Source organism: Antennarius striatus, chromosome 20 (genome assembly GCF_040054535.1).
Source record: "Antennarius striatus isolate MH-2024 chromosome 20, ASM4005453v1, whole genome shotgun sequence".
Classification (NCBI taxonomy): domain Eukaryota; kingdom Metazoa; phylum Chordata; class Actinopteri; order Lophiiformes; family Antennariidae; genus Antennarius; species Antennarius striatus.
In genome coordinates this window covers 17,476,120-17,500,983 of record NC_090795.1, presented here as the reverse complement: position 1 = coordinate 17,500,983, position 24,864 = coordinate 17,476,120, and the positions used below count along the sequence as shown (strand labels likewise).

Here is a 24,864-nt window from a genome sequence, read left to right as displayed (position 1 = left end):
GCAGAAAGTGTCAGAGGGAGGATGGATGGGAGAGGGATCAGCTGGGGGATGTGTGTGTGGGGGGGTGGATTTGTTTGTGGTCTAATCCCTGCAACATCACACACCATCACCATCTGTCACCATTCACAGTGAAGTGTGCGTGGACCAGATTGCTGGTGGGGGAATGTTGAGGTCGTGGGGGGGTTAGGACACCTCCTGCAGCCTGTGTTCTGTACAGGAGGAGGAGGAGGAGAAGGAGGAGGAGGAGGGGGAGAAGGAGGAGGAGGAGGAGGAGAAGGAGGAGGAGGAGGAGGAGAAGGAGGAGGAGGAGGAGGAGGAGGAGGAGGAGGAGGAGGAGGAGGAGGAGGAGGAGGAGAAGGAGGAGGAGGAGCAGCAGCAGCAGCATCAGCAGCACCCCGGTGCTTCGGTGCGCTCCGGAGGCGCAGAGGGAGGGACGCGGTGATGCGGGGACGCGTCTCCGGATGAACCGAGCGCCACCCCCCTGACTGCGGCTTCCACGTTCCGTTCCACCGGGATGCTGAGGGGGGAGGAGGAGGCTGCAGCCACCGCCGACCGACAGCGACCGGAGGACGTCTGGTAGTGATCGGTAAGACTCCACCTGTCCTCCTGCGGGCTTCATGAGGAGTCCCCGAGCTGCTGGTGTGGGGGGGGGGGCAATTCCACTGCCGCAACAATTGTTCTCATGTGGAGGCATTTTGAGCTTTACGCGTTGTTCTGATAGAAAAATGTGTTTCATGTTTTAATTTTTTTTATTATTGAGCATTAAAATATTTTTCATGTCTGTTATCCGCCGGGGCCTGTGTGGAGCTCAGCCTCCTCAAGGTGACATTCATGTGCTAAAGTTTTTATTCTGGGGGGTTAACTTAAGATGCTCAATAGACCAGTCAGATATTAATTAGTTAGAAGGCAGATTTATTAAAGTTTGGTCTGATTCTACTTCTTGTCTTTCTGCCGTTTGTGATGCTTCAGTCATCTCATTCAAAATTCATTTCAAGGCAGGAAATCTGCGTTGTGAAACAGAAGTCTTCTCCATTTGTTCAATCAACCCGTGTGAAACATGATGTCTTCAGGGTTTATCTATTTAGTCTCTTTGTACATTATTATTATTATTATTATTATTATTATTATTATTATTATTATTATTATTATTATTATTATTATTATTATTATTATTATTATCATTATTATTATTATTATTATTATTATTATTATTATCATTATTATTACTATTGTTATTATTGGTGTTTCAGCGGTTTAAATCCGTTTTTTAAACCAAGTCTTGTTTAATTTCTCCTTACATTCCCCTTTGAGCGTCCTGTGTTCCTTTAAACGCGCCCCTCACTGACACACCGCTCCTCCTGTGTGTTCATGTTGTCATCACACACACACACACACACACACACACACACACACACACACACACACACACACACACACACACACGCACGCACACACACACACACACACACACACACACACACACACACACACACACACACACACACACACACACACACACACACACACACACACACACTGAACACACACACACACACACACACACACACACACACACACACACACACACACACACACACACACACACACACACACACACACCTACACACTCGTCTTTAGTTCCCCTCAAACCCTCTTTTCTAAAACGCGATTGTTTAATTCCCCTTACGGCGGCTGCAGCGCAGCGCAGCTTTTTGTCCCGGCCCGGCCGCCGTAGCGATGGGAGACAGCCTGTCCAAGCGGCTGAAGCTGCTGTCGGTGACGGAGGCGGACATGGAGGAGCGGTCCTTCCCCAACCCCTACCCGGACTGGGACCCGGGGACCCTCACGTCCAGCTCCGGGGAGGACGGAGACCCCAGCGACCCGTTGGACGCCGACGGGAAGGTGAGGAGCTTGTTTGTTTGTTGACTTTATTTACATTTACATAGTGACGTCATCTGGGAAGCTAATGCTAACGTTAGCCTGGCGGGAGTTGTGTCTGTTTGGGAACCTGTGTGTGTGTGTGTGTGTGTGTGTGTGTGTGTGTGTGTGTGTGTGTGTTCAGTGTGTGTGTGTGTGTGTGTGTGTATGTGTGTGTGTGTGTGTGTGTTCAGTGTGTTCAGTGTGTGTGTGTGTGTGTGTGTGTGTGTGTGTGTGTGTGTGTGTGTTTTCAGTGTGTGTGTGTGTGTGTGTGTGTGTGTGTGTGTGTGTGTGTGTGTGTGTGTGTTCAGTGTGTGTGTGTGTGTGTGTGTGTGTGTGTGTGTGTGTGTGTGTGTTCAGTGTGTGTGTGTTCAGTGTGTGTGTGTGTGTGTGTGTGTGTGTGTGTGTGTGTGTTCAGTGTGTGTGTGTGTGTGTGTGTGTGTTCAGTGTGTGTGTGTGTGTTCAGTGTGTGTGTGTGTGTGTGTGTGTGTGTGTGTGTGTGTGTTCAGTGTGTGTGTGTGTGTTCAGTGTGTGTGTGTGTGTGTGTGTGTGTGTGTGTGTGTGTGTTCAGTGTGTGTGTGTGTGTGTGTGTTCAGTGTGTGTGTGTGTGTGTGTGTGTGTGTGTGTGTTCAGTGTGTGTGTGTTCAGTGTGTGTGTGTGTGTGTTCAGTGTGTGTGTGTTCAGTGTGTGTGTGTGTGTGTGTGTGTGTGTGTGTGTGTTCAGTGTGTGTGTGTGTGTGTGTGTGTGTGTGTTCAGTGTGTGTGTGTGTGTGTGTGTGTGTGTGTGTGTGTGTTCAGTGTGTGTGTGTGTGTGTGTGTGTGTGTGTGTGTTCAGTGTGTGTGTGTGTGTGTGTGTGTGTGTGTTCAGTGTGTGTGTGTGTGTGTGTGTGTGTGTGTGTGTGTGTGTGTTCAGTGTGTGTGTGTTCAGTGTGTGTGTGTGTGTGTGTGTGTGTGTGTGTTCAGTGTGTGTGTGTGTGTGTGTGTGTGTGTGTGTTCAGTGTGTGTGTGTGTGTGTGTTCAGTGTGTGTGTGTGTGTGTGTGTGTGTGTGTGTTCAGTGTGTGTGTGTGTGTGTGTTCAGTGTGTGTGTGTGTGTGTGTGTGTGTGTGTGTTCAGTGTGTGTGTGTGTGTGTGTGTGTTCAGTGTGTGTGTGTGTGTGTGTGTGTGTGTGTGTGTGTGTGTGTGTGTGTTCAGTGTGTGTGTGTGTGTGTGTGTGTGTGTGTGTTCAGTGTGTGTGTGTGTGTGTGTGTGTGTTCAGTGTGTGTGTGTGTGTGTGTGTGTGTGTGTTCAGTGTGTGTGTGTGTGTGTGTGTTCAGTGTGTGTGTGTGTGTGTGTGTGTGTGTGTGTGTGTGTTCAGTGTGTGTGTGTGTGTGTTCAGTGTGTGTGTGTTCAGTGTGTGTGTGTGTGTGTGTGTGTGTGTGTGTGTGTTCAGTGTGTGTGTGTGTGTGTGTTCAGTGTGTGTGTGTGTGTGTGTGTGTGTGTGTGTGTGTGTGTGTGTTCAGTGTGTGTGTGTGTGTGTGTGTGTGTGTTTGTGTTCAGTGTGTGTGTGTGTGTGTTCAGTGTGTGTGTGTGTGTGTGTGTGTGTGTATGTGTGTGTTCAGTGTGTGTGTGTGTGTGTGTGTGTGTGTGTGTTTGTGTGTGTGTGTGTGTGTGTGTTCAGTGTGTGTGTGTGTGTGTTCAGTGTGTGTGTGTTCAGTGTGTGTGTGTGTGTGTGTGTGTGTGTGTGTGTGTGTGTTCAGTGTGTGTGTGTGTGTGTGTGTGTGTTCAGTGTGTGTGTGTGTGTGTGTGTGTGTGTGTGTGTGTGTGTGTTCAGTGTGTGTGTGTGTGTGTGTGTGTGTGTGTGTGTTCAGTGTGTGTGTGTGTGTGTTCAGTGTGTGTGTGTGTGTGTGTGTGTGTATGTGTGTGTTCAGTGTGTGTGTGTGTGTGTGTGTGTGTGTGTGTTTGTGTGTGTGTGTGTGTGTGTGTTCAGTGTGTGTGTGTGTGTGTTCAGTGTGTGTGTGTGTGTGTGTGTGTGTGTGTGTGTTCAGTGTGTGTGTGTGTGTGTTCAGTGTGTGTGTGTGTGTGTGTGTGTGTGTGTGTGTGTGTGTTCAGTGTGTGTGTGTGTGTGTGTGTGTGTGTGTTCAGTGTGTGTGTGTGTGTGTGTGTGTGTGTGTGTGTGTTCAGTGTGTGTGTGTTTGTGTGTGTGTGTTCAGTGTGTGTGTGTGTGTGTTCAGTGTGTGTGTTCAGTGTGTGTGTGTGTTCAGTGTGTGTGTGTGTGTGTGTGTGTGTTCAGTGTGTGTGTGTGTGTGTGTGTTCAGTGTGTGTGTGTATGTGTGTGTGTGTGTGTGTGTTCAGTGTGTGTGTGTGTGTGTGTGTGTGTGTTCAGTGTGTGTGTTCAGTGTGTGTGTGTGTGTTCAGTGTGTGTGTTCAGTGTGTGTGTGTGTGTGTGTGTGTTCAGTGTGTGTGTGTGTTCAGTGTGTGTGTGTTCAGTGTGTGTGTGTTCAGTGTGTGTGTGTGTGTGTGTGTGTGTGTGTGTGTTCAGTTTGTTTGTGTGTGTGTGTTCAGTGTGTGTGTGTGTGTGTTCAGTATGTGTGAAGACAGTTGTTTCTGCCTTTAGCCTCATACAGTAGGATTACATACAGTAGGACTAAAGACAGTAGGATTACATACCTGGTTTTGCACCAGGAGCTAGTGTGACTGTGGCTCAGTGTAAAATAATTGAGTAAGCCACAAAAAGCCACACTCTGTGTCACAGACAGTGGCGCACGGGCGGACACATTTTTTAAAAATGGGTTTGTTTTCCTGCTCTCTGAGGACAGAATCTTGTGTTCAGTTTCCCTCCAAAAACCCACTAAAGCCAGCAGCTGGAGCTGAACTCTTTATTTCTGTCCTACTTTATGCAGGAATGAATGTGAGATTCAACCATTGAAAACTTCATTCACTCTGAAGATACAGTCAGACTAAATATTACTCAGTGTTTACTGGTAGTTTACTGAGACTAGAAGACATTTAACTTTGACCACCACCAACACCATTGGTATGTCAGAGTTTAGTTTAGTTTAGTTTATTTATTTAATTCAACAACATGATTTTTCATTTCAATTTAAAAAGACATATAAAACATCAAGCGAGGTGAAAACACATTTACATCATCGCTGGTTATTCCTGCTGGTCAGAGGGAACAAAAGTCTAAGACTACTAACAAGTATTGATAATATCTTTCATTGACCTTCTGATCGGTCTGTCTCCCCCCCCCCCCCCCTCAGCATTCACCATTTGTTTATTAATGAGGACTTTAACGCAAACTCTACTAGAAACACTGGATTCTTTTGATCGATGGTCCTCACCTTGTCGTACATTCGCGGGTTCAGCTTGGAAAAAAACAATCTTTTTCATTGGACGAGAGGAGGTCATGACCTGAGTGCATAATTAATGATCGGGAGCATTCGGGTCACTTCGGCTATTTCCGTCTGCATGCGGAAATAGCGGCGCTAGCGCCGTTTGCTAGCAGAAGTAGTGGCTTTAGCACCGCTCACTAAAGAAAATAGCGGCACTCGCTAGCGGAAATAGCGTAACGGAAATAGCGAGCCCCGCTCGCTAGCGGAAATAGCGAGTGCTGCTAGCGAGCGAAAAAGTATTAAGTTTTAGCCTTTTTTCCGTAAAAATAAGAACGCCACTGTGGCTACACAGGCTAAAAACCTTGTAGCCAATCTGGAATTTACTTCGCCTATGGCGAAGTGGCGAATGGCTAGCGCAAAGCCAGCATACAATAGGACTACATACAGTAGGACTACATACAGTAGGACTACATACAGTAGGACTACATACAGTAGGACTACATACAGTAGGACTACATACAGTAGGACTACATACAGTAGAAGCAGTGTTCCCTCTAATTTTTAATGTGTCTGGACAAACACATGTTTGATGAGCACACTGAGGACCACTGTGAGCAGCATCAGATGTGATACTGGACACACACCAGTATCACACGTGTTCAAAACCTCCGATCATAGAAAGTTACGTGGATTATTGAAAGTATCAAATTACAGCAGCAGTTTTTATTAGTTTATTCCATCCCGCTTCAAAGCAGTGATGTATTGTAACTGTCAGTGTTTGTCTGTCCGTTTGTCCGTCTGTCCACCAAATATCTTCACAACCGTTCAGATAGAAAGATGAAACAAAAAACACATGACTCAGGTAGGAGAGGGGGTGAAAATGAGATGATGACCTTGAGGAAAAGTAGGTCAAGGTCAAATTTCAACTTTTGTACACCCAGTAAACGGATAGGACAGAAAGACGAGGGAGACGGCCAGTGTAAGACCATAGATCAATGCTAGTACTTTGATCTAGCGATGCAGTACCTTTGATCTACCTTTGACCTATGAAAGTAGGTCAGGGTAAAATTTTGAATTCAGGGCTGTCGCGGGATGTTACAGTCTGTGACTACCTCTTTCCTAGTTTATAATGTTACTGATTTTGCCCACTTGAAATGAAAAAGACAAAAATCTTGTACTTGATGAGACGTGTGGTGTGTTATCTGTGAGGGTCCTGCTTTGGTCGGTGAGGTCCAGTTGTGTCCTGGTTTAGGGTTCTGTTCTGGAAGAAATGACACACACTTTTCAGACATAATATTTTGTTCACATTAAATCATTCACATTTTGCGTAATGGCTTGTGCTGTTGCTTGTGATACAGTACCTGTATAATTAATTATATACAGGTAAATATATATGTTTGTAAAAAAACAAACATATACTCGCAAAAATCCCCGAGCGATAACATAAGAAAACAATAGCATGCCGACGGAAATAGCCGAAGTGACCCAAACGCTCCCGATCATTAAATATGCACTCGGCTCGTGACCGCCTCTCGCCCAATAAAAAAACAGGATTCTTTTTTTACAAACTAAACCCGCGAATTGGTGTATGACAAGGCGAGGATGATCGTTTGAAAGAAAATAAGAATAGAGTGTTTTATAGTAGATTTTGCGTTAAAATTCTAATTGAACAACAAATGGTGAATGCTGAGAGGGGGGAGGAGTGGAGACGGAACCGATCAGAAGGTCAATGAAAGATATTATCAATACTTGTTTGTAGTCTTAGACTTTTGTTCTCTATGACCGGAAGGAATAACCAGCGATGATGTAAATGTGTTTTCACTTGGCTTGATATTTTATATGCCTTTTTATATTGAAATGAAAAATCATAATATCGAATTAAAAAAAACTAAACTATGGCATACCAATGGTGTTGTCGAAGTCAAAGTTAAAATGCCTCTAGTCCAAGTCCAAATAGAGTGAACATTACTAAACGTGTACCTGGGACCCCGGACCCAACCCTAGATAATGCAGATGATAATGATGAAGATGGTGATTAATATATGTTTTGTTTATTTTGTGGGGTTTTTTCAATGGATGAATAAATTGAATCCCCTTTCTTGCCTTAAAAACGTTACCAGATTTTAAGTCATGAACTACAAAAAAAAGAAATCAAATACCAGAGAGGACCGAGACTGTTGGACATCCATCCATTTAATATCAGCGCTCGCCGTCTGGAGACGTGAGCGTCACTCAGTCTCCGTCAGAAAATGGAAGGACAGGAAAGGAGAGAAGAAAGAAGCGTTAAATGTTGAGTGAATGTTAAATGTTCTCAGGTGAGTGCAGCGTTCCAGAAGAAGGTCCAGAATAAGATCAAAGATCTGCTCCAGCAGATGGAGGAGGGCCTGAAGACGGCCGACCCCCATGACTTTTCCACCTACACTGGCTGGACAGGTGTGTTGAACACTGCAGAACAGACAACTATCAATGTCTTGTTGTGTTCGTCCTGACTGAGCCCAGTCCGTCTTTCCAGGCATCGCCTTGCTCTACCTTCAGCTGCACCGGGTGTCCCAGGAAGCCTCCCACCTGCAGAGGGCGCTGGACTACGTGAAGAGGACCATGAGGATCCTCAACGGTCGTAGAGTGACGTTCCTTTGTGGCGACGCGGGGCCTCTGGCAGTGGGGGCGGTGGTCCACCACAAACTGAACAACACTGCAGACTGTAAAGACTGTCTGTCCAGGTGAGTGCGTCACGACCTTTTCACATCACCAGGTGGTCTGTGTGTGGGCGGGGCTTGTTGTCACTGAAAAAACCTTGAACACTGCAGCTATCCTGCCACCAGGAGGTCACAGTGTAGTCAGCTCACTGAAGGTTGTCACAGCAGAGACGGATCCCTTCAGAGCAGGTGTGATGATGGAGCAGGTGAAGGTGGCCCTCTAGTGGATCGGAGGTTCTGTTCCATTAAAGTTCCACTGATGTGCATACACTGTTCCACTGTGTATGCACAGCCTATATGAAACAGTGCTGATGCGGTTGCCATGTGAGTAACACCAGAGGTTTCCTGTCAGACTCCTGCAGCTGCAGCGGGCGGTGCTGAGTCAAGACTCGGAGACGCCCGACGAGCTGCTGTATGGTCGGGCTGGATACCTGTACGCTCTGCTCTACGTCAACAAGGAGATAGGAGCTGACACGGTGGACGAGGAGACCATCACAAAGGTAAGGTAACACACACACACACACACACACACACACACACACACACACACACACACACACACGTTGTCTGTTCTGATGAAACACCATGATGTTGTTTGGCTTCTGGCTTGTTGGACCGTATTCCAGCAGCGGCGCGGGGGGGCGGGGGGCGACAACGGACCAGCAAGAGGAAGCGATGTGCCCGGTGGCAGGAAAGAGGAAAGAGGGCTGGCTGGCTAACCCAGCTAAAACCCAGCAGACCACCATCCCCTCACTCTTTCTGGCCAATGTCCGTTCTTCACCAGAACGATCACCGTCTACCTGAACCTGAAGCCCCGGCTGAATGCAGAGGTGAGAGCTCTGCTGAAGGCCAGGGATGCTGCTTTCAGGGCGGGGGAGGCAGGGGCACTAAGGGCAGCGAGGAGGGCTCTGGATAAGGGCATAAAGGAGGCCAAATCCACTTATGCTCAAAAGACCCAGGGTCACCTGACCTCAGGGGACCCACGGAGCATGTGGAAGGGCATCAAGTACATCACTAACTGTAACACCAGGAACGCACAGGGCCCGACAGACCCCTCCCTAGCAGATGCCCTCAATAAGTTTTATGCCCGCTTTGAGGACCCCAACACCCCCCCCAGCACCAAACTAACACCCCCCCCGACGACACGCCCCTCAGTGTGACCACAGAGGATGTGAGGAGGACCCTGCAAAGGATTAACCCTCACAAGGCTGCAGGCCCTGACGGCCTCCCAGGGAGGGGGCTAAAGGACTGTTCCCACCAACTAGCAGAGGTGCTAACAGACATCTTCAACACCTCACTGCAGCTAGCAACGGCCCCCAGCTGCCTGAAGTCCACCCCCATCGTCCCGGTCCACATAGGCCACTCGGTGAAGGAGCTGAATGACTATCGGCCAGTGGCCCCCACCCCGATAGTCATGAAGTGCTTCAAGAAGCTGGTCATGGCCCACATCAAGGACTCCATAGACATTACGGTGGACCCCCACCAATATGCCTACAGGAGGAACCGCTCCACCGACGACGCCATCTCCTCTGTGGTCCACACATCCCTCACCCACCTGGAGAGCAGGGACTCCTACATCCTCCTGCTCTTCCTGGACTTCACCTCTGTTTTAAACACCATCACCCCCCCGCCTGGTGCAGAAACTGTCAGAGCTGGGACTGTCTGCCACCACAGGGAACTGGGTCCTGGACTTCCTGGCAGACAGATCACAGACTGTCAGGGTCAACAACACGGTCTCCTCCCCCATCGCCCTCAGCACCGGCTCCCCACAGGGCTGTGTGCTCAGCCCCCTCCTGTTCACCCTACTGACATATGACTGCTCAGCAAAACACCTGAGCTGTCATATAGTAAAGTTCGCAGACGACACAGTCGTGGTGGGACGCATCCAGAACGACGATGAGTCCAGATACAGAGAGGAGGTGGAGCACCTGGTGCACTGGTGCAGACACAACAACCTCTGCATCAACGTGGGGAAGACCAAGGAGATGGTGGTGGACTTCAGGAGGAAGAGACACTCCCTCCCCCCCTGCACATCGGAGGAGCAGCTGTGGAGGTGGTCTCCAGCTACAGGTACTTGGAGGTTCAACTCACTGAGGACCTCACCTGGAGCTGTAACACCTCCTACCTGCTCAGGAAGGCCCCCCAGCGGCTCTACTTCCTTAGGAAGCTGAGGCGTGCTGGACTGGGGGGTCCCGTCCTGAAGGCCTTCTACAGGGGCGCGGTGGAGAGCATCCTCACCACCAGCATCACCGTGTGGCACGGCAGCTGCTCTGCAGCAGACAGGAAAGCTCTGCAGAGGGTGGTGAAGGCTGCACAGAGGACTGTAGGGGGTGGCCTACCTACCACCACAGAAATCTACACGAGTAGGTGTAGAAGGAGGGCCACCCACATCATGAGAGACCCCACCCACCCAGCACACAGTCTGTTCCAACCCCTCCCCTCAGGCAGGAGACTACGGAGCCTCCGGAGCAGGACCACCAGGACCACCAGGACCACCAGGCTGAGAAACAGCTTCTTCCCAGAGGCTGTTAGACAGCTGACCTCCTGTGGTGCTCTGTAGTCACCCTCACGACGCCCCGAGTGTCACCACAGACACGGGGATCTGGTGCAATATGGTGCTTCATCAGGGGCAATAGATGGAGCACCCACACACTTAAGCTGCTGCATTGTCAATAAATCTTTGCTGTTCAGACACTTACACTTTATATATCTAGCATTCTTAACTTTTCTCTGTTCTCTTTCTTATTTATCTTAAATTTTAACCCTTTTTTTCCCCTTGTTTTTTTAACTTATCTTATTTATCGACCGGGCTGACTGGGACCTTCAGAGACATATTTCATACTGTCATATGTGAAAACATGTGTCAGCATGACAAATAAAGACTCTGATTCTCTGATTATGTGTTTAATGTTTTTTTTAGTGATTTTCTGATTCCAATATTTGTGGCGGACAGACGTACAGTCGAGTAAATTAATGTAAACTTGATTTTAAATTTTTTTTGGTAATTTTTCTAAAACAGACGTGTATCAAGAACGATGTAGGTCTAAATAACTTAGTCAAGGTCCACCTGTTCAGACGGTCTGCACACAGCAGTCTAGTGCGGTGCGTTCATGGTTTATCGAACTGCGACAAACTGATTTTTTGTGGGGGGTGTTTTGTTTCCAGGGTTACAAATTGAATCTGGGCTCATTCTTAGTATGATTTGTGTCAAATGAGGGTTTCCAGACAAAAATATCAGGGTAATTCTAACCATATTTACGAGAAAAGAAAACAACAAGAGCCATTTACTCTCCAGAGTAAGTAAAATGTCGCCTTGGGGGTGAATGGAGCTGTACATGGGGGAAATTCAGGTGGTTCAGGGGAGTAGATGTAGGGACAGAACCGAACCTGGATAACAGCGAATGAAGTTGAAGTTGTACACATTGCAACTGACAATAACATTATTTATTTAAATGTAATTTAGTGAAATGTAGCATTTAGAATGGTAGTTTGTCTGTTGATTAATAAAAGCTGCACTGATGTGATTTCTTGTCAGCCTTTCACATGCCTAAAGTCTAACAAGTTCAGACACCAAACAGCCTGGGTGTGTTATCATTCAGTTCACAGTAACATTATTTAACACAATGAGCATGGAGCTCCCTTCAGGTATCTCTGTGACTGATTTAAATTTCATCCAAAATCGGCATGTATGCAAAGGAAATTAAAGAAGAAATGACAATATGTTGGTACGGTCCCAGTGTCATTTGGGATTACAAGGTGGATTATATACTGGATTATAAAGTGCACTGTCGGTGCGCCTTATAGTGCGGAAAATACTGTACCTTTAGGATCGTGCACCAGTTCAGCCCCAGCTATGATTGTAGGATCTGGTACTCATTCATCCCAGACAGCATCGATAGAGAACTCAATGATGTTTGGGATGGAGTATGGCAGCTAGGTAAAGATGCTGTTGATATGAAGCACAACCAACAGTTATCCTGGAAACAAGGATTTATGGAAGTGGCACAGAAGAGGGTGGAAAGAGGGATTGTGAGTTTTCAGCATCATTCTTGACAGAACACTGCAGGTCCACACCATGACAGAGAAGATGGTGTGGGCCAGACCAACTACACTTGTTTTCATTTTTGTAGTTTGAGTTCAAATGTAGATATCAACACCAGCATTAATGTGTCTGGTGGAGGTACTTTAGTTTACAGCTCATGAAGCAGTTCTGGTGTGTGCTACCTCTTTAAGCGAACACACACTGCCTGCAGGAACAGAAGACCAGCTGTCCCTTTCTGGAAGCGTTCCAGACCCATTCTGGAACGCTGCGACAGAACGGCTCACAGACGTGGGCTGGACTGAGATATGATTACAACTAGTGATGGAATAGAGTCGATTGGTTCACCATTACTCACCATTACTCACCATAGCTCACCATTACTCATGAGTCACCGTCACACTCAGAGTGGGTTTGAGGACTTTGTCATGAGGGCTGGGTGTCAGGATGCTGGTCGGTCTTTTGGTTCAGCTATTTGTACTGTGTGTGTGTGTGTGTGTGTGTGTGTGTGTGTGTGTGTGTGTGTGTGTGTGTGTGTGTGTGTTCTGGGGGGGGAGGGGGGGAGTAGGCAAAGATAGATGGAGCCAGTTTTAAAGTAGTCCATCAATATTTTAACAGTCCCCTCGTTTCTAAATGTACTCAGCCGGTGGTTATGAAGCATCCAGATCCTCTTTGATGAAGTTGTTTCTTGGACCTGCATAAACGTTCACCACTGAGCTCCTCCTTCATGTTGAGGAAGGGGTTTAGTCCAAAGTCACTCGTTGGGTCAGGTTCAGACCCTACTGGATGGCCACAGTCAACATTTGGTGCTTTGAGACCCTCCAGGAGAAAGGTTACCCTGTGATAGGGTAACCTTTCTCCTGGTCGTCCACCAGCACCACTCATTTTCTGTCCCAGAAGACCTCAAGCCATCACAGCAGACCCCAGGCTATCAGAGAAGACCTCACTGAGCAGGGTTTTTGGGAACCATAGTCTCTATTATTAATCTGTCATAGACTATGGTTTGCTCCGTGCTTCTGACTTGCAGGAGAAATCTCCTCAGAAACATCACCGTTTCTTTTGACACATTGACACATTCAAAGATCAGCCATGAAACGATTGAGCATCTGCTTAATATCCTGCCAAAACAGTCCTGCCCTGTGGAGGATTGTGTGTTGTCGTATCCGGCACCTTGTTGGCAGCAGGTCATGTGAGGCGGTTTCTCCATGATCAGACTCGTTTGTCCGATCAGACACTCCATTGGATTGAAATCTTGGGAATTTGGAGGCCAAGTTAACACTTCAGACTAGTAGCTGTGTTCCTCAAACCAGTCCTGTACAGTATGAACACACACAAACCTAAACCTGTTCAGGTTCCTGCTAGTCTAGACTTGTGGGCTAACCTAGACTTGACTTGAACTATAGCGGATGGTGAACACAGACGGTAGGCACTCATTCTCTTGGTTGTATCCACTATTCTAGATGGAAACATGAAACCCTTTCACTAATGAATGACAAACTGATCAGCTGGGATGGAACAAGGCGTTAGATGAAAATAAGACTTTCATTCTGTCCTTTTTCTTCTCTATAAATATGGTTATAATTACTCTTTGTTTTGCCTGGAAACCCACGTCTGAGACAAATCACCCTCACAGAATGAGACCAAGTTCAGTTTATAACCTTGAAAACAATGAAAATACAGATAGTCAAGCCTGCTAAATAGCGAGAAGCAGCCCTTCAGTAACAGATTGCTGTGGGCAGGCGGTGGCTGTCGTGTCTTCTCTGACGGGTTATGTTGAGGCATTTCATTTTGCATTTTGCTTTTTTTTTTCCGTGGCGCTCAGGTCAGAAGGTTTTTTCACAGGAGCTGATCCCAGCTCAGTTTTTCTGGTGCCAATAGAGACAGACGTTTGATTTGTGGCTCGGATCTTGACCTCCTTTGCTCATTCTTTCCTCTCAGGACGAGCTTCGCTCTCTTACTTCTCCACATTTACTCTTTATAACGGGAGGCAGTCATGCCTTTGTGTCGGGGTCGCTTCACACTAAAGAGACTGTAAATGTCACCAGAATCTTCAGGGCGGCTCTGTTGGCTGAGTTTTTGATATATAATTACAGCAGCGACCTTTCTCCTGCCTTGTATTTTAATTCTCAGTGGCTTCAGTGTGTGGACACAGTGTGAGTAAATCATTCATGTGCAGGACTAGTAATGGCAACGTAACCTTGTCTTAACAAATACGCTGCTAATAGAAGAAGCCAATTTCTGTTGTGTGTTTAAAACTACCCCAGACCTTAGACCACATGTGTCACACCCAAGGCCCGGGGGCCAAATGTGGCCTGCCACATCATTTTATGTGGCCCGCAAAGTTAAAAAGTCCATTTTAACTTTGACAAAAACATATTGAACAAAGTTAACGTCCTAACTTGTGAATGATGTTATTTTTCTTTATTCATGATAGTTTGATCCTTGATTGATGGAGTTCTGTGGGTTTAATAACCTGCCAAACTAAAAGGATTTATGTTAGAACAGAGAAACATATTTTTTCTGTGTAACTGTACTGTTTGTAACTTGAATAAGTAATAAATTCAGAGTTATTTAACATTAAGTATGTTACATTTATTTTAAATTACATTGAGGTACATTGAGTTACATTTATTAGTTACATCTGGCCCTTTAAGGACAGCCGTTATGCTGACGTGGCACCCGGTGAAAGTGAGTTTGACCCCCCTGCTTTAGAGTATTGGCCAATCACACAATCATCCCACAGTTCGTTGAAACGACTTCTAGATTTTTACCTTTTTACTTTGACAAGTTGGAGCAAGTTTCGTGATCACCTTATGTGATGTTTGTTTGTTTGTTTGTTTGTTTGTCTTTCTGTTAGATAATTACAGACCAGATCATGGATATAGATCTGGATCCAGATCCTTTTGGTCCTTTTCTAACATTTTTGCCAGCACCAAACATAGTAATTGACCAATCAGAATGAAGATATTAAATAGCTGAGCACAACTGGGTCAAGCTCTGGATCAGGATTAGGACAGTGAAACGTGGATTTGGAGGGGACAGTGTTTATTGGGTAAAGCAGCATCAGTGTGACGTTACCATAGCGACTGCTGTTACGTTTCAACACATCTCACTGAAGAAATACACTTTATTGTCCCCTTGGGGACAATTTAACAGTGTGATAGTGATTTTACGATTCCAACATTTGTGGTTGACAGTTTTGTGTGTTTTGTCTTTCAGGTGGTGACCAGCATCGTGGAATCAGGGAAGAACTTTTCGGCGGAGCAGAAGAAGACGGATCGCTGCCCGCTGCTCTATGAATGGCACAAGAAGCAGTACATCGGCGCTGCCCACGGCATGGCCGGCATCTACTACATGCTGATGCAGGTAACCCAGCTCACTGCATGGTTTAGTAGATTTATGCCCTGATTTGATTCTAACAAAGAAAGTCCACTTTATTATCCCCAACGGGGAAATTATCTTTACACTCAGCTATACATGCATTTATGAGCTGTCAGAGTGCAGAAAAATGACTCATTGTGGTCGGAACTCATCAGTGTTTCCCTTTTGTTTGTCTTTTTTTTCCCTTTTTCCAAAATCTTTTGATTTGTCTCACATTGGCACAGTTAGACAGTTGGCTGGTTCATGTGTTTCATCTAATTGGAACACCTCCCCAGCCACATTCCTGACTGCCTCCAGCAGATGTAAAAGAAAACTAGAGAAACAACAAATAAATAACAAATTATACAGAAAAATGCACTGGAATTAAATGGATTTAACTGATATAAATACGTTGTTTATTTCAATGAGAAAAGGTTTTCCAGGTCCTCTTGGAGGATGTTGCCCTGGTGAAAATACAGAACGGAAGCTTCCAGGTTTTTCTCTTTGCAGTGATTATCTAATGTTTTTAGTGAAACATGGTTTTAGATCAACATATCACTGGTTATCATATTAACATTGTCAGAAATCTGAATACATTCCCTCTAAAGTCCAGAGTTTAAAGTCTTGTGACTTTACACCAGTGTGAGTCGGCTTCAGGGTTTTGTAAAGAGCTGCAGCGCAGACTTAGAAGCAAAAAGCCTGACTCAGCCGGTCAGCGGTTTAATGTACCTGTGATGTAAATAAAGCCTGTCTCTGGCTGCCAGCCAGTGGAGATGTTCACTGCAGACGGGTCGTGTGGGCAGACCTGACTCTGCTGGGAGTCTGAGTGCACCTCTGCGTGTTGTTGGGGTCATCATCAGGAACTATGAACCGATACTCAGCCTGTAAAGCATGAGTAATGAGAGATGATTGGACGAGATGCCCCACAGAGTTCACCGAGTTCCTCTCAAAGCTGTCAGTAAGTGAAGAGTTACTTTACTGTTAACTGTATCCATCCACCAACACGCGGTAAAGAACGAGATCCGGTCTCACTGATGTCGTATCCATCCACCACCACGCGGTAAAGAACGAGATCCGGTCTCACTGATGTCGTATCCATCCACCAACACGCGGTAAAGAACGAGATCCGGTCTCACTGATGTGGTATCCATCCACCAACACGCGGTAAAGAACGAGATCCGGTCTCACTGATGTCGTATCCATCCACCACCACGCGGTAAAGAACGAGATCCGGTCTCACTGATGGTGTATCCATCCACCAACACGCGGTAAAGAACGAGATCCGGTCTCACTGATGTCGTATCCATCCACCACCACGCGGTAAAGATCGAGATCCGGTCTCACTGATGTCGTATCCATCCACCACCACGCGGTAAAGAACGAGATGCGGTCTCACTGATGTCGTATCCATCCACCACCACGCGGTAAAGAACGAGATCCGGTCTCACTGATGTTGTGTCCATCCACCAACACGTGGTAAAGAACGAGATCCGGTCTCACTGATGTCGTGTCCATCCACCAACACGTGGTAAAGAACGAGATCCGGTCTCACTGATGTTATGTCCATCCACCAACACGCGGTAAAGAACGAGATCCGGTCTCACTGATGTTGTGTCCATCCACCACCACGTGGTAAAGAACGAGATCCGGTCTCACTGATGTTGTGTCCATCCACCAACACGTGGTAAAGAACGAGATGCGGTCTCACTGATGTTGTGTCCATCCACCAACACGCGGTAAAGAACGAGATCCGGTCTCACTGATGTTGTGTCCATCCACCAACACGTGGTAAAGAACGAGATCCGGTCTCACTGATGTCGTGTCCATCCACCAACACGTGATAAAGAACGAGATCCGATCTCACTGATGTTGTGTCCATCCACCAACACGCGGTTCTGACAAGCATTCAGAGACTCATCCCATGAGTCTTGGAACACAGCGCACACACGGATGCTGTTAGCCAATAGCATTCTCGTACGGTATCACATGACTACGTGCTAAAAATCCGTGAAGTAGTGAAGCCGTGCATCTTGAAGCGTGAACAAGGGAGGGATTACGGTATTACTTCATGTATAAGACAAGAAGAGGCAGTGCAAAAATACTAAATATGTTGAAAACAAAGCATGAGTGTGTGGAGACAGTGAAACGGCAGAACTGCTTCCATGGCAACAGAGTGATGAACCGAAGTAAACAATACAGCAAAAAGACAGTGGAATATAAATGATTACACACTGAGATGGTGGAAATCTTTAAACAGATGGATATCTAGTTTAAAGATGATCACCCAGTTTTATTTCTCTTACTGGCATGAAGAGTGACACCCGTAAAAACACCCGCCTCATCCCCAAAACCACCAATCACAGAGTGAGGTGGGCATGAATGTTGATCACTGGCTCTTGAACAATGAAACCGTCAGTTTGGATCTCAGCTACTGTTGGTTTGAGGGATGGGCTTTGGTTACATCCTGCTTCATAGCGGTAATGTATTGTAACTGTCAGTGTTCGTGCGTTCGTCCGTCTCTTAGTCCACCAAATACCTTCACAACCAGTGCGGATAGACAGATGAAAGAAAAAGCACATGACTCAGGCAGCAAAGGGGATGAAAATGAGATGATGACCTTGACAACGAGAAAACTAGGTCAAGGTCAAATTTAAACTTTTGTACACTCAGGAACCGGATAAGATAGAAAGATGAGGGAGAAGCCCAGTGTGAGTAAGACCATAGATCAAAGCTAGTGCTTTGATAAATGACAGTAGTTCAGAACACTAGCTTTGATCTTTGACCTATGTATGTCGGTCAGGGTAATTTGTTGAATTCAGGGGTGTTGCGGGATGTTGCAGTCCCTGGTTCTAGTTTTCAAATGTTTGAATAGTTATTTAATGATGGAAAACAGACAAGTTTCATTTTGTCATCACACGTCTTGTCTGCCTGTACCTGGTGGTCTTGCCATCGTACAACCAGAGGATGTAAACGGTTCATGACTGTTGTCAGCTAAAGCTTTGTGTGGCTGACACAAACTGACAGTCTTGGATTAATGCTGAGTGATTATAAATGAATATTTCTGTTTTATCTGCCTATTTCTAATTGATGTGATCCGACTGTCCCTCATCAATCAAACTGCTTGAACCTTACTCCATGGAATGTTGGATTGACCAATAGAAATGAACCTGTCCCTGTCTCCAGCCTGGTGCTAAGGTCCGTCCAGACGTCCTGTCAGAGTTGATCCGTCCCAGCATCGACTACGTCCGCCACAAGAAGTTCCGTTCGGGTAACTTCCCGTCGTCGCTGAGCAACGAGAGCGACCGTCTGGTCCACTGGTGTCACGGAGCCCCCGGTGTGGTCCACATGCTCCTCATGGCTCACAAGGTGAGAACGGCTCAGAATGGACCAGACGAAAGCTTCTTGAGCCCACCCGGTGTGTCAGTCTCATGAACTACAGTGGCACCTGGTGGTCTGGCTGTGAACTGGATGGACAGTAGGGTGTTACATCTTCATGTTGCTGATGGAACATTTGATGATGGGATGTGAAGTCTCCCTTCTTGCATGAACAGCTGTCTCATTACAAATTCAAACAAACACACACACACACACACACACACACACACACACACACACACACACACACACACACACACACACACACACACTGCAGCAATGCACCAAAGGATCTTGCTGGTAGCTCATGTGCTCTTCCTCACACATTCACATCCCTGTGACCAATGGGACAACAAAACACAAAGGAAGATAAGACTGGTTCACATCTCTGAAACAAACTCAGAAAGCTTCTGTTAGCAGCTAGCAGGCTAGTGTTCTTCTCTCATCCCATGAGGTGCAGGCTTGGTTTTTGTGTAGCCAGTTATCTGCTGACATCAGGGTTAAGTTAGCTATCTAACTGCTAGCTGATGCTAGCTGATGTCTCTGTCGCGTTTGTCCCTGACAGCTCAGTACCGATGGGCAGAAGGCTCACGTTTGGGGCTCCCTGTTGAAGCATCCCATGCCATGTGATGCCAGTAGTCGTCTTCCTGTAGCCTGGTGATGCATATAATCATCCTTGTCAAGAAAGATGGTAAAATAATTCGGTTTACTGTTAACTTCCCCTGCTGGTTGAATCACTAACTAATCCACTTGTTATTTATACAGTCTACTGGTTGTCATAGCAATGGCAAGCAGTTTTGCATTTTTAACTCTTATACATGGATTCTAGCTTTAGCATTGCTATCATCCAATCATCTGATTTGCCTCCCTACACATATTGTTCATGACCTAATCCTTGGATATGAGATGGGGATGTAGGTCAAGTATTCAGCCTAAACGTACACAGCATTTTATTTTCAATAAAAATCAGTCCCAGAAATCAAGACTGTCGGTTTGTCCCTGCTGAGACGTTTGGCTGTCCGTCAGTAGCTGTTGCTGGTTGTAGAAACTGGCTGAATGAAGCGCCTCTTACCAGAAGCCATCGAGAAAGGGACCAGTTTGTTGTAGGAAGCAGTTTGACTCTATTTATAGCATAGGTGGGTAAATTATAGTGGATGGCGTGACTGCTGGGATGTAGTCTGGAGCGTTGTGTCCTGTCCAGTGAGTTAGGGAGCAGCCCCGTGATGAAGCACGTCTCCTTTTGCCTCATCAGCTCCAGACATCTGACAGGTCATCTGGGTCAGACATATTACCCAGTGATGAGGTTCTGGATAGGTGGGATCGTCTAGTCTCTAGCGTGGGCTCAGCTCTACCGGTTCTCTAGGGGGACTGTGGACACACCCAGCAGCACGCCGATGAGAAGCTCCCTCTACTGGAGACGAGAGGGGATTGTTCTCTGGTGTCTCAAGCTGGCTGTCAAGTCTTAATTTTGGTTTGGTTGAGACATTTTAAAGACTATGAACCAGACTCTTAATTCATGTCCAGGTGGGGGCCCTAGTTTTAATGTGAACTCCTCATGTTAACTTCCTCAGCAAGAAAGGAACAGAATCTTTGGAAGACTGCGACAAACCAGCTGCTCCACTGCTGCATTTTACCGTTTTTTCAGTGTATTGTGGGTAATTTTGACCTTCACTAGTATCCAGTCTAGATCAGGGTTGACAGGCAGGTCAGTTTTGACAGGCAGGTCAGCTGAGGAGCAGATGGATGGAGTGTTTATCTGTACTAATGCAAATGTAAAAAAATTATATAAAAGATTTTGGTCTTAACAAGAAGTAAAGTATACATAATATACAAGGCTTATTGTAAAAACTATTTACAACTGGATTTACTTCATAAATGCAACACAGGTTTTCCACAATATGATGAATTTTCTGGAAATTCCTGAACTGTTATCTGACCACACACTTGACTGCCTAACGTTTTTCACGAACGTGTTCCTTTGCTGAAGCTTTCGCTGCTCATCTTCTTTCTCCTGCCAGGTGTTTAAAGATGAGAAGTACTTGAAGGAGGCTGCAGACTGTTGTGAGGTGATATGGCAGCGGGGCCTGCTCAGAAAAGGCTACGGTATCTGTCACGGCACCACCGGCAACGGTTACGCCTTCCTGTCGCTCTACAAGCTCACCCAGGACAAGAAATATCTCTATCAAGTCTGCAAGGTGAGAACCAGAGACGCGAACACGAGTCTGTTTGGTTCTCATATAACACGAAAATTTAAGTAGAAGAAAGTTCAATCTGATATGATCATTGTTTTGCTGTGTTCAGGTGAAAATGATTAAAATCTATAAATACTACTGGTGAGTAATCACTGAGACGTCTGATGGAGCATTCTGGGCCCTGTACATTGGGTCAGCAGTTCCCAGAGGTGTGGGTGACCTGCTGGAGTTTGAGCTCCATGAATCAACTCCATGAGTCACATGACCTCAAAGCAGAGCAGGAAGTTCTCGCTGTCATAACGGATAGCAGATGAAGAAATAAACACATTTCAGATTCCAGAGTTTTCTATTACGACCCAGTGAAATACATTTATTTTGTCGTGCCAAACAAGAGACCTTCATCCTAATGTGACTGACTCACCATTAAACACCACAAAGGAGCCGCAGTCTTGAAATATTTAAATCTTAACAGTCTCATTCTGTCCTGCTTTCCCCAATTGTGCACAACAAAACCAACGATGGTACCTTCTATAAAAGAAGACGTCTTAGAGCGTAAGATTTCACAGCTCATAGAGCATCGCTGGTTATTGATCGATCAGGTGAGGGCTACATTGGAAGCTCCTCAGACGACATTCAATGAAGACGTTTTTGTTTCCTTCTCCCAGTTTGCTGAGTGGTGTTTGGCCTACGGGACCCACGGCTGTCGCATCCCAGACAGACCCTACTCTCTGTTTGAAGGTATCAAACCCAGGGCCAGTCAAAGCCGCTCTGACATGTCCCTCAGGTCGACGTAATAACACGCCTTTAACTGATGAGCGCTGCTGCTGCAACACGTTTTCATGAAAGGCCAGATCCACAGTGTGCAGAAACATCTCAAAGGAGTTTTGATTTATTTATTGTTATTTCAAAAAGTTAACGACAAAACAAGTTATCAAAAGCAGAGTAAACATGTACAGGTAGTCCTCAACCTACAAACACAATTAGTTGTGGGAGGTTGTTTGTAAGCTGAATAGTTTGTCTGTTGTTATTTATTAAATTTCAGTCTTTAAGCACCAATTGAGGTCATTTAAATGTCATTACTACTCTAAAAACTAAATTATTATTCCCTAGAATAGAAAACAATGAGAGGACATAAAAACAACACATAATAAAATGAAATACAGGTTTGAGTTAAGTCGTTCTCAACTATACGTCGGGTTTAAAAAATGTCTGCCACAAATAATGGAGTCTTAAAATTTTTTAATCTTAAAATCAATTAAAATATGTATGTATAGTTCCAATATCTACCATTAAGATTTACACGTGATTCACGTGACTTAATTCAGATTAGTTTACGGTAAACTTTTGCTTTGGTGAGGTTTGGAAATACGAGGGAGTTTTAAACAACGACCAGGTGATTTTGTGTCGTATTTAATGCATGATGTCTTCAGACACATGGAAGGTGGCTGCTGGTTGAACGTGTGGAATGATTCCTCCTCAGGTATGGCAGGAACCATCTACTTCCTGTCAGAGATGGCCGACCCAGAGGCCTCCTGCTTCCCAGCGTTTGAACTTTGACCTGTCGACAGACGGGACCGACGATGATGAAGAGCAACAGGGACAAACGGTTCATCAGTCTGCTCACACACGGAGCGCAGATCCACCCAACAGGAGGCTTCCAACCTTTTTCAGGAGGAGAGACGGACTGAATGGAGATCAGGCTGGACTGAACGGCGCGGTGGAAACCGTGAGAGGTTGTAACTTAAATGTTGAACGTCCACCTCCAGCTGGCGTGGACGTCCTACCGATGTGGGACAAGACAGACGGCGTGAGGCTGACGCCGTTATCTCTTTCTCTGCATGCTCGCGTTCATTGTAGTGACTTCCTGTCGTCTGTCCCACGTGTGCAGGTGTCGTGTTGGTGTCAGTAGCACCAGTTGGAGATGAGGCTAATGCTAAACAGCAGCTAACAACACACGCAACCAAGTCACACGCTAACAATTACGTGGTTTCTTCTCTGAATATGATCTTATTCAGTTTGAATGTTAGATATAACAGTGACGTGTGAAATATATGGTCACAGTTTTCAGTTTGTCTTTTACAAATGGGAGGAACTTTTTTTTTTTAGGTATTTTGGGCCAAATCAAGACAGCATCTAATCTAAAATGTTAGTTAATTAAAATATTAATGAACCAGGTCACCAGCTAATATTTCTCTGAATACAGCCCTGAAGAAATGTTTTACATTGGGTCTGTAACCAGGAGGAAAAGCCAGTTTTGCACTGACTCCAGTCCAAACCTAGCCTAGCTTCAAACATTTATTGGCTTTATTGAACCCTTCAGTGCGTATTGATGAACGTGTGCTGGATTAAAGGTAAACATGTTTACTTAAAAAACCTTTAAGCAGATATAAATCTCTACGTCATGTTTAGAGTCCGATTCAACTTCCTGCTAATGATTGATTTGACACCGACCTGCGCACACTAGGACCGAAAATAAACCTTGTTGTGACTGTCACTGCTAGATTTCAAAATTTTTCAAATTGGAAAGGTACTCTGTGTCAAACATCGCCATTTTGTAGAAATCAGTCCTGTAGTTTTTGTCTAATTTGGGAAAATATAAAAAAAATGCACCTCTTTATCCAACTCGGTTGCAAATGGGACGTTTCTAACCCCGTCCTAAATTGACATCATCCCAATGAAGAGTGATTGTAGATGGTGGCCCCCAGTAGAACCAGTGTTCAGTAGACCAGTGAGTCCCGACAGCTCATGAATGCACATCAATGCCTCGTTCTCTAGCAGACGACTCACGAACGGATTACATCAGGATAATGCCCCATCTATAAACGTGTGTCCAGGTTCACTGAGATGTGTTTGTGGTGATTGTTCCTCTGCTTTGTTCCTGTCTGTATTTCATTAAGTGTCACGTTATGGAATTGTCTGTATGTTCTTCCTCATTAAACTTCTGGGCTTCTGTGACAGAAGCAGAGAAAGAAAAGGTTCCTTCTGTGTTCTTCTTGAATCAGTTGTTCACACACACGAGAAGATTCAGACGTCTCTCAGCCAGAAATGACTTTTTCTTCTACCAGACAGTTCTAGAAACCTGCAGTGCTGGATTGTAACGGAGGCTGAGCTGCTGCTGCTTCAGCAGAGTCTGGTGTGATGAAACTTCTGGGTGAACCTCTTCTTCTTTCCTTTTGGGCTTTTCCCTTCAGGGGTCTCCACAGCCAATCAGTGTCCTCCATCTAACCCTGTCTTCTGCATCCTCTTCTCTCACACCAACTACCTTCATGTCCTCTTTCACTACATCCATAAACCTCCTCTTTGGTCTTCCTCTAGGCCTCCTGCCTGGCAGTTCAGAACTCAGCATCCTTCTACCAATATATTCACTATCTCTCCTCTGGACATGTCCAAACCATCTCAGTCTGGCCTCTCTGACTTTATCTCCAGAACCTCTAACATGTGCTGTCCCTCTGATGTACTCATTCCTGATCCTATCCATCCTGGTCACTCCCAGAGAGAACCTCAGCATCTTCATCTCTGCTACCTCCAGCTCTGTCTCCTGTCTTTTCCTCAGTGACACTGTCTCTAGACCAAACAACATCGCTGGTCTCACCACAGTTTTGTACACCTTTCCTTTCATTTTAGCTGAAACTCTTCTATCACACATCACACCTGACACTTTCCTCCACCCGTTCCATCCTGCCTGGACACGCTTCTTCACCTCTTTTCCACACTCTCCATTGCTCTGGACTGTTGAGCCTAAGTACTTCAAATCCTCCACCTTCTTGATCTCTTCTCCCTGTAACCTCACTCTTCCACTTGGGTCCCTCTCATTCACACACATGTACTCTGTCTTACTGCGGCTAACCTTCATTCCTCTCCTTTCCAGGACAAACCTCCACCTCTCTAGCTTCTCCTCCACCTGTTCCCTGCTCTCACTACAGATCACAATGTCATCTGCAAACATCATAGTCCATGGAGATTCCTGTCTG

General features: G+C 45.8%; 1 protein-coding gene across 2 annotated transcripts; it reads left to right on the top strand.

Annotated features, from left to right (window-relative positions):
- Positions 1–438: 438 nt before the first annotated feature.
- Positions 439–23,865, top strand: lancl2 (LanC lantibiotic synthetase component C-like 2 (bacterial)). 2 transcript variants are annotated; one of them, XM_068304444.1, is made up of 10 exons: positions 439–586; positions 1,704–1,902; positions 7,547–7,664; positions 7,744–7,951; positions 8,280–8,427; positions 15,186–15,332; positions 18,510–18,692; positions 20,720–20,896; positions 21,559–21,631; positions 22,374–23,865. In XM_068304444.1, exons 2-10 carry the CDS (start codon positions 1,738–1,740, stop codon positions 22,448–22,450), a joined length of 1,296 nt encoding a protein of 431 aa, XP_068160545.1. In that variant the 5' UTR covers positions 439–586; positions 1,704–1,737; the 3' UTR covers positions 22,451–23,865. The 2 variants fall into 2 exon arrangements, with proteins under 2 accessions (XP_068160545.1, XP_068160546.1); XM_068304445.1 differs by having other exon boundaries at positions 445–586; positions 1,699–1,902.
- Positions 23,866–24,864: the final 999 nt, after the last annotated feature.

Excerpts from the sequence above, each read along its gene's own strand:
- lancl2 (XM_068304444.1), top strand. The coding sequence starts at position 1,738 with ATGGGAGACAGCCTGTCCAAGCGGCTGAAGCTGCTGTCGGTGACGGAG. Across the intron at positions 1,903-7,546 it reads CGTTGGACGCCGACGGGAAG|GTGAGTGCAGCGTTCCAGAA; the intron begins GTGAGGAGCTTG and ends AAATGTTCTCAG. Across the intron at positions 20,897-21,558 it reads ATCTCTATCAAGTCTGCAAG|TTTGCTGAGTGGTGTTTGGC; the intron begins GTGAGAACCAGA and ends TCCTTCTCCCAG.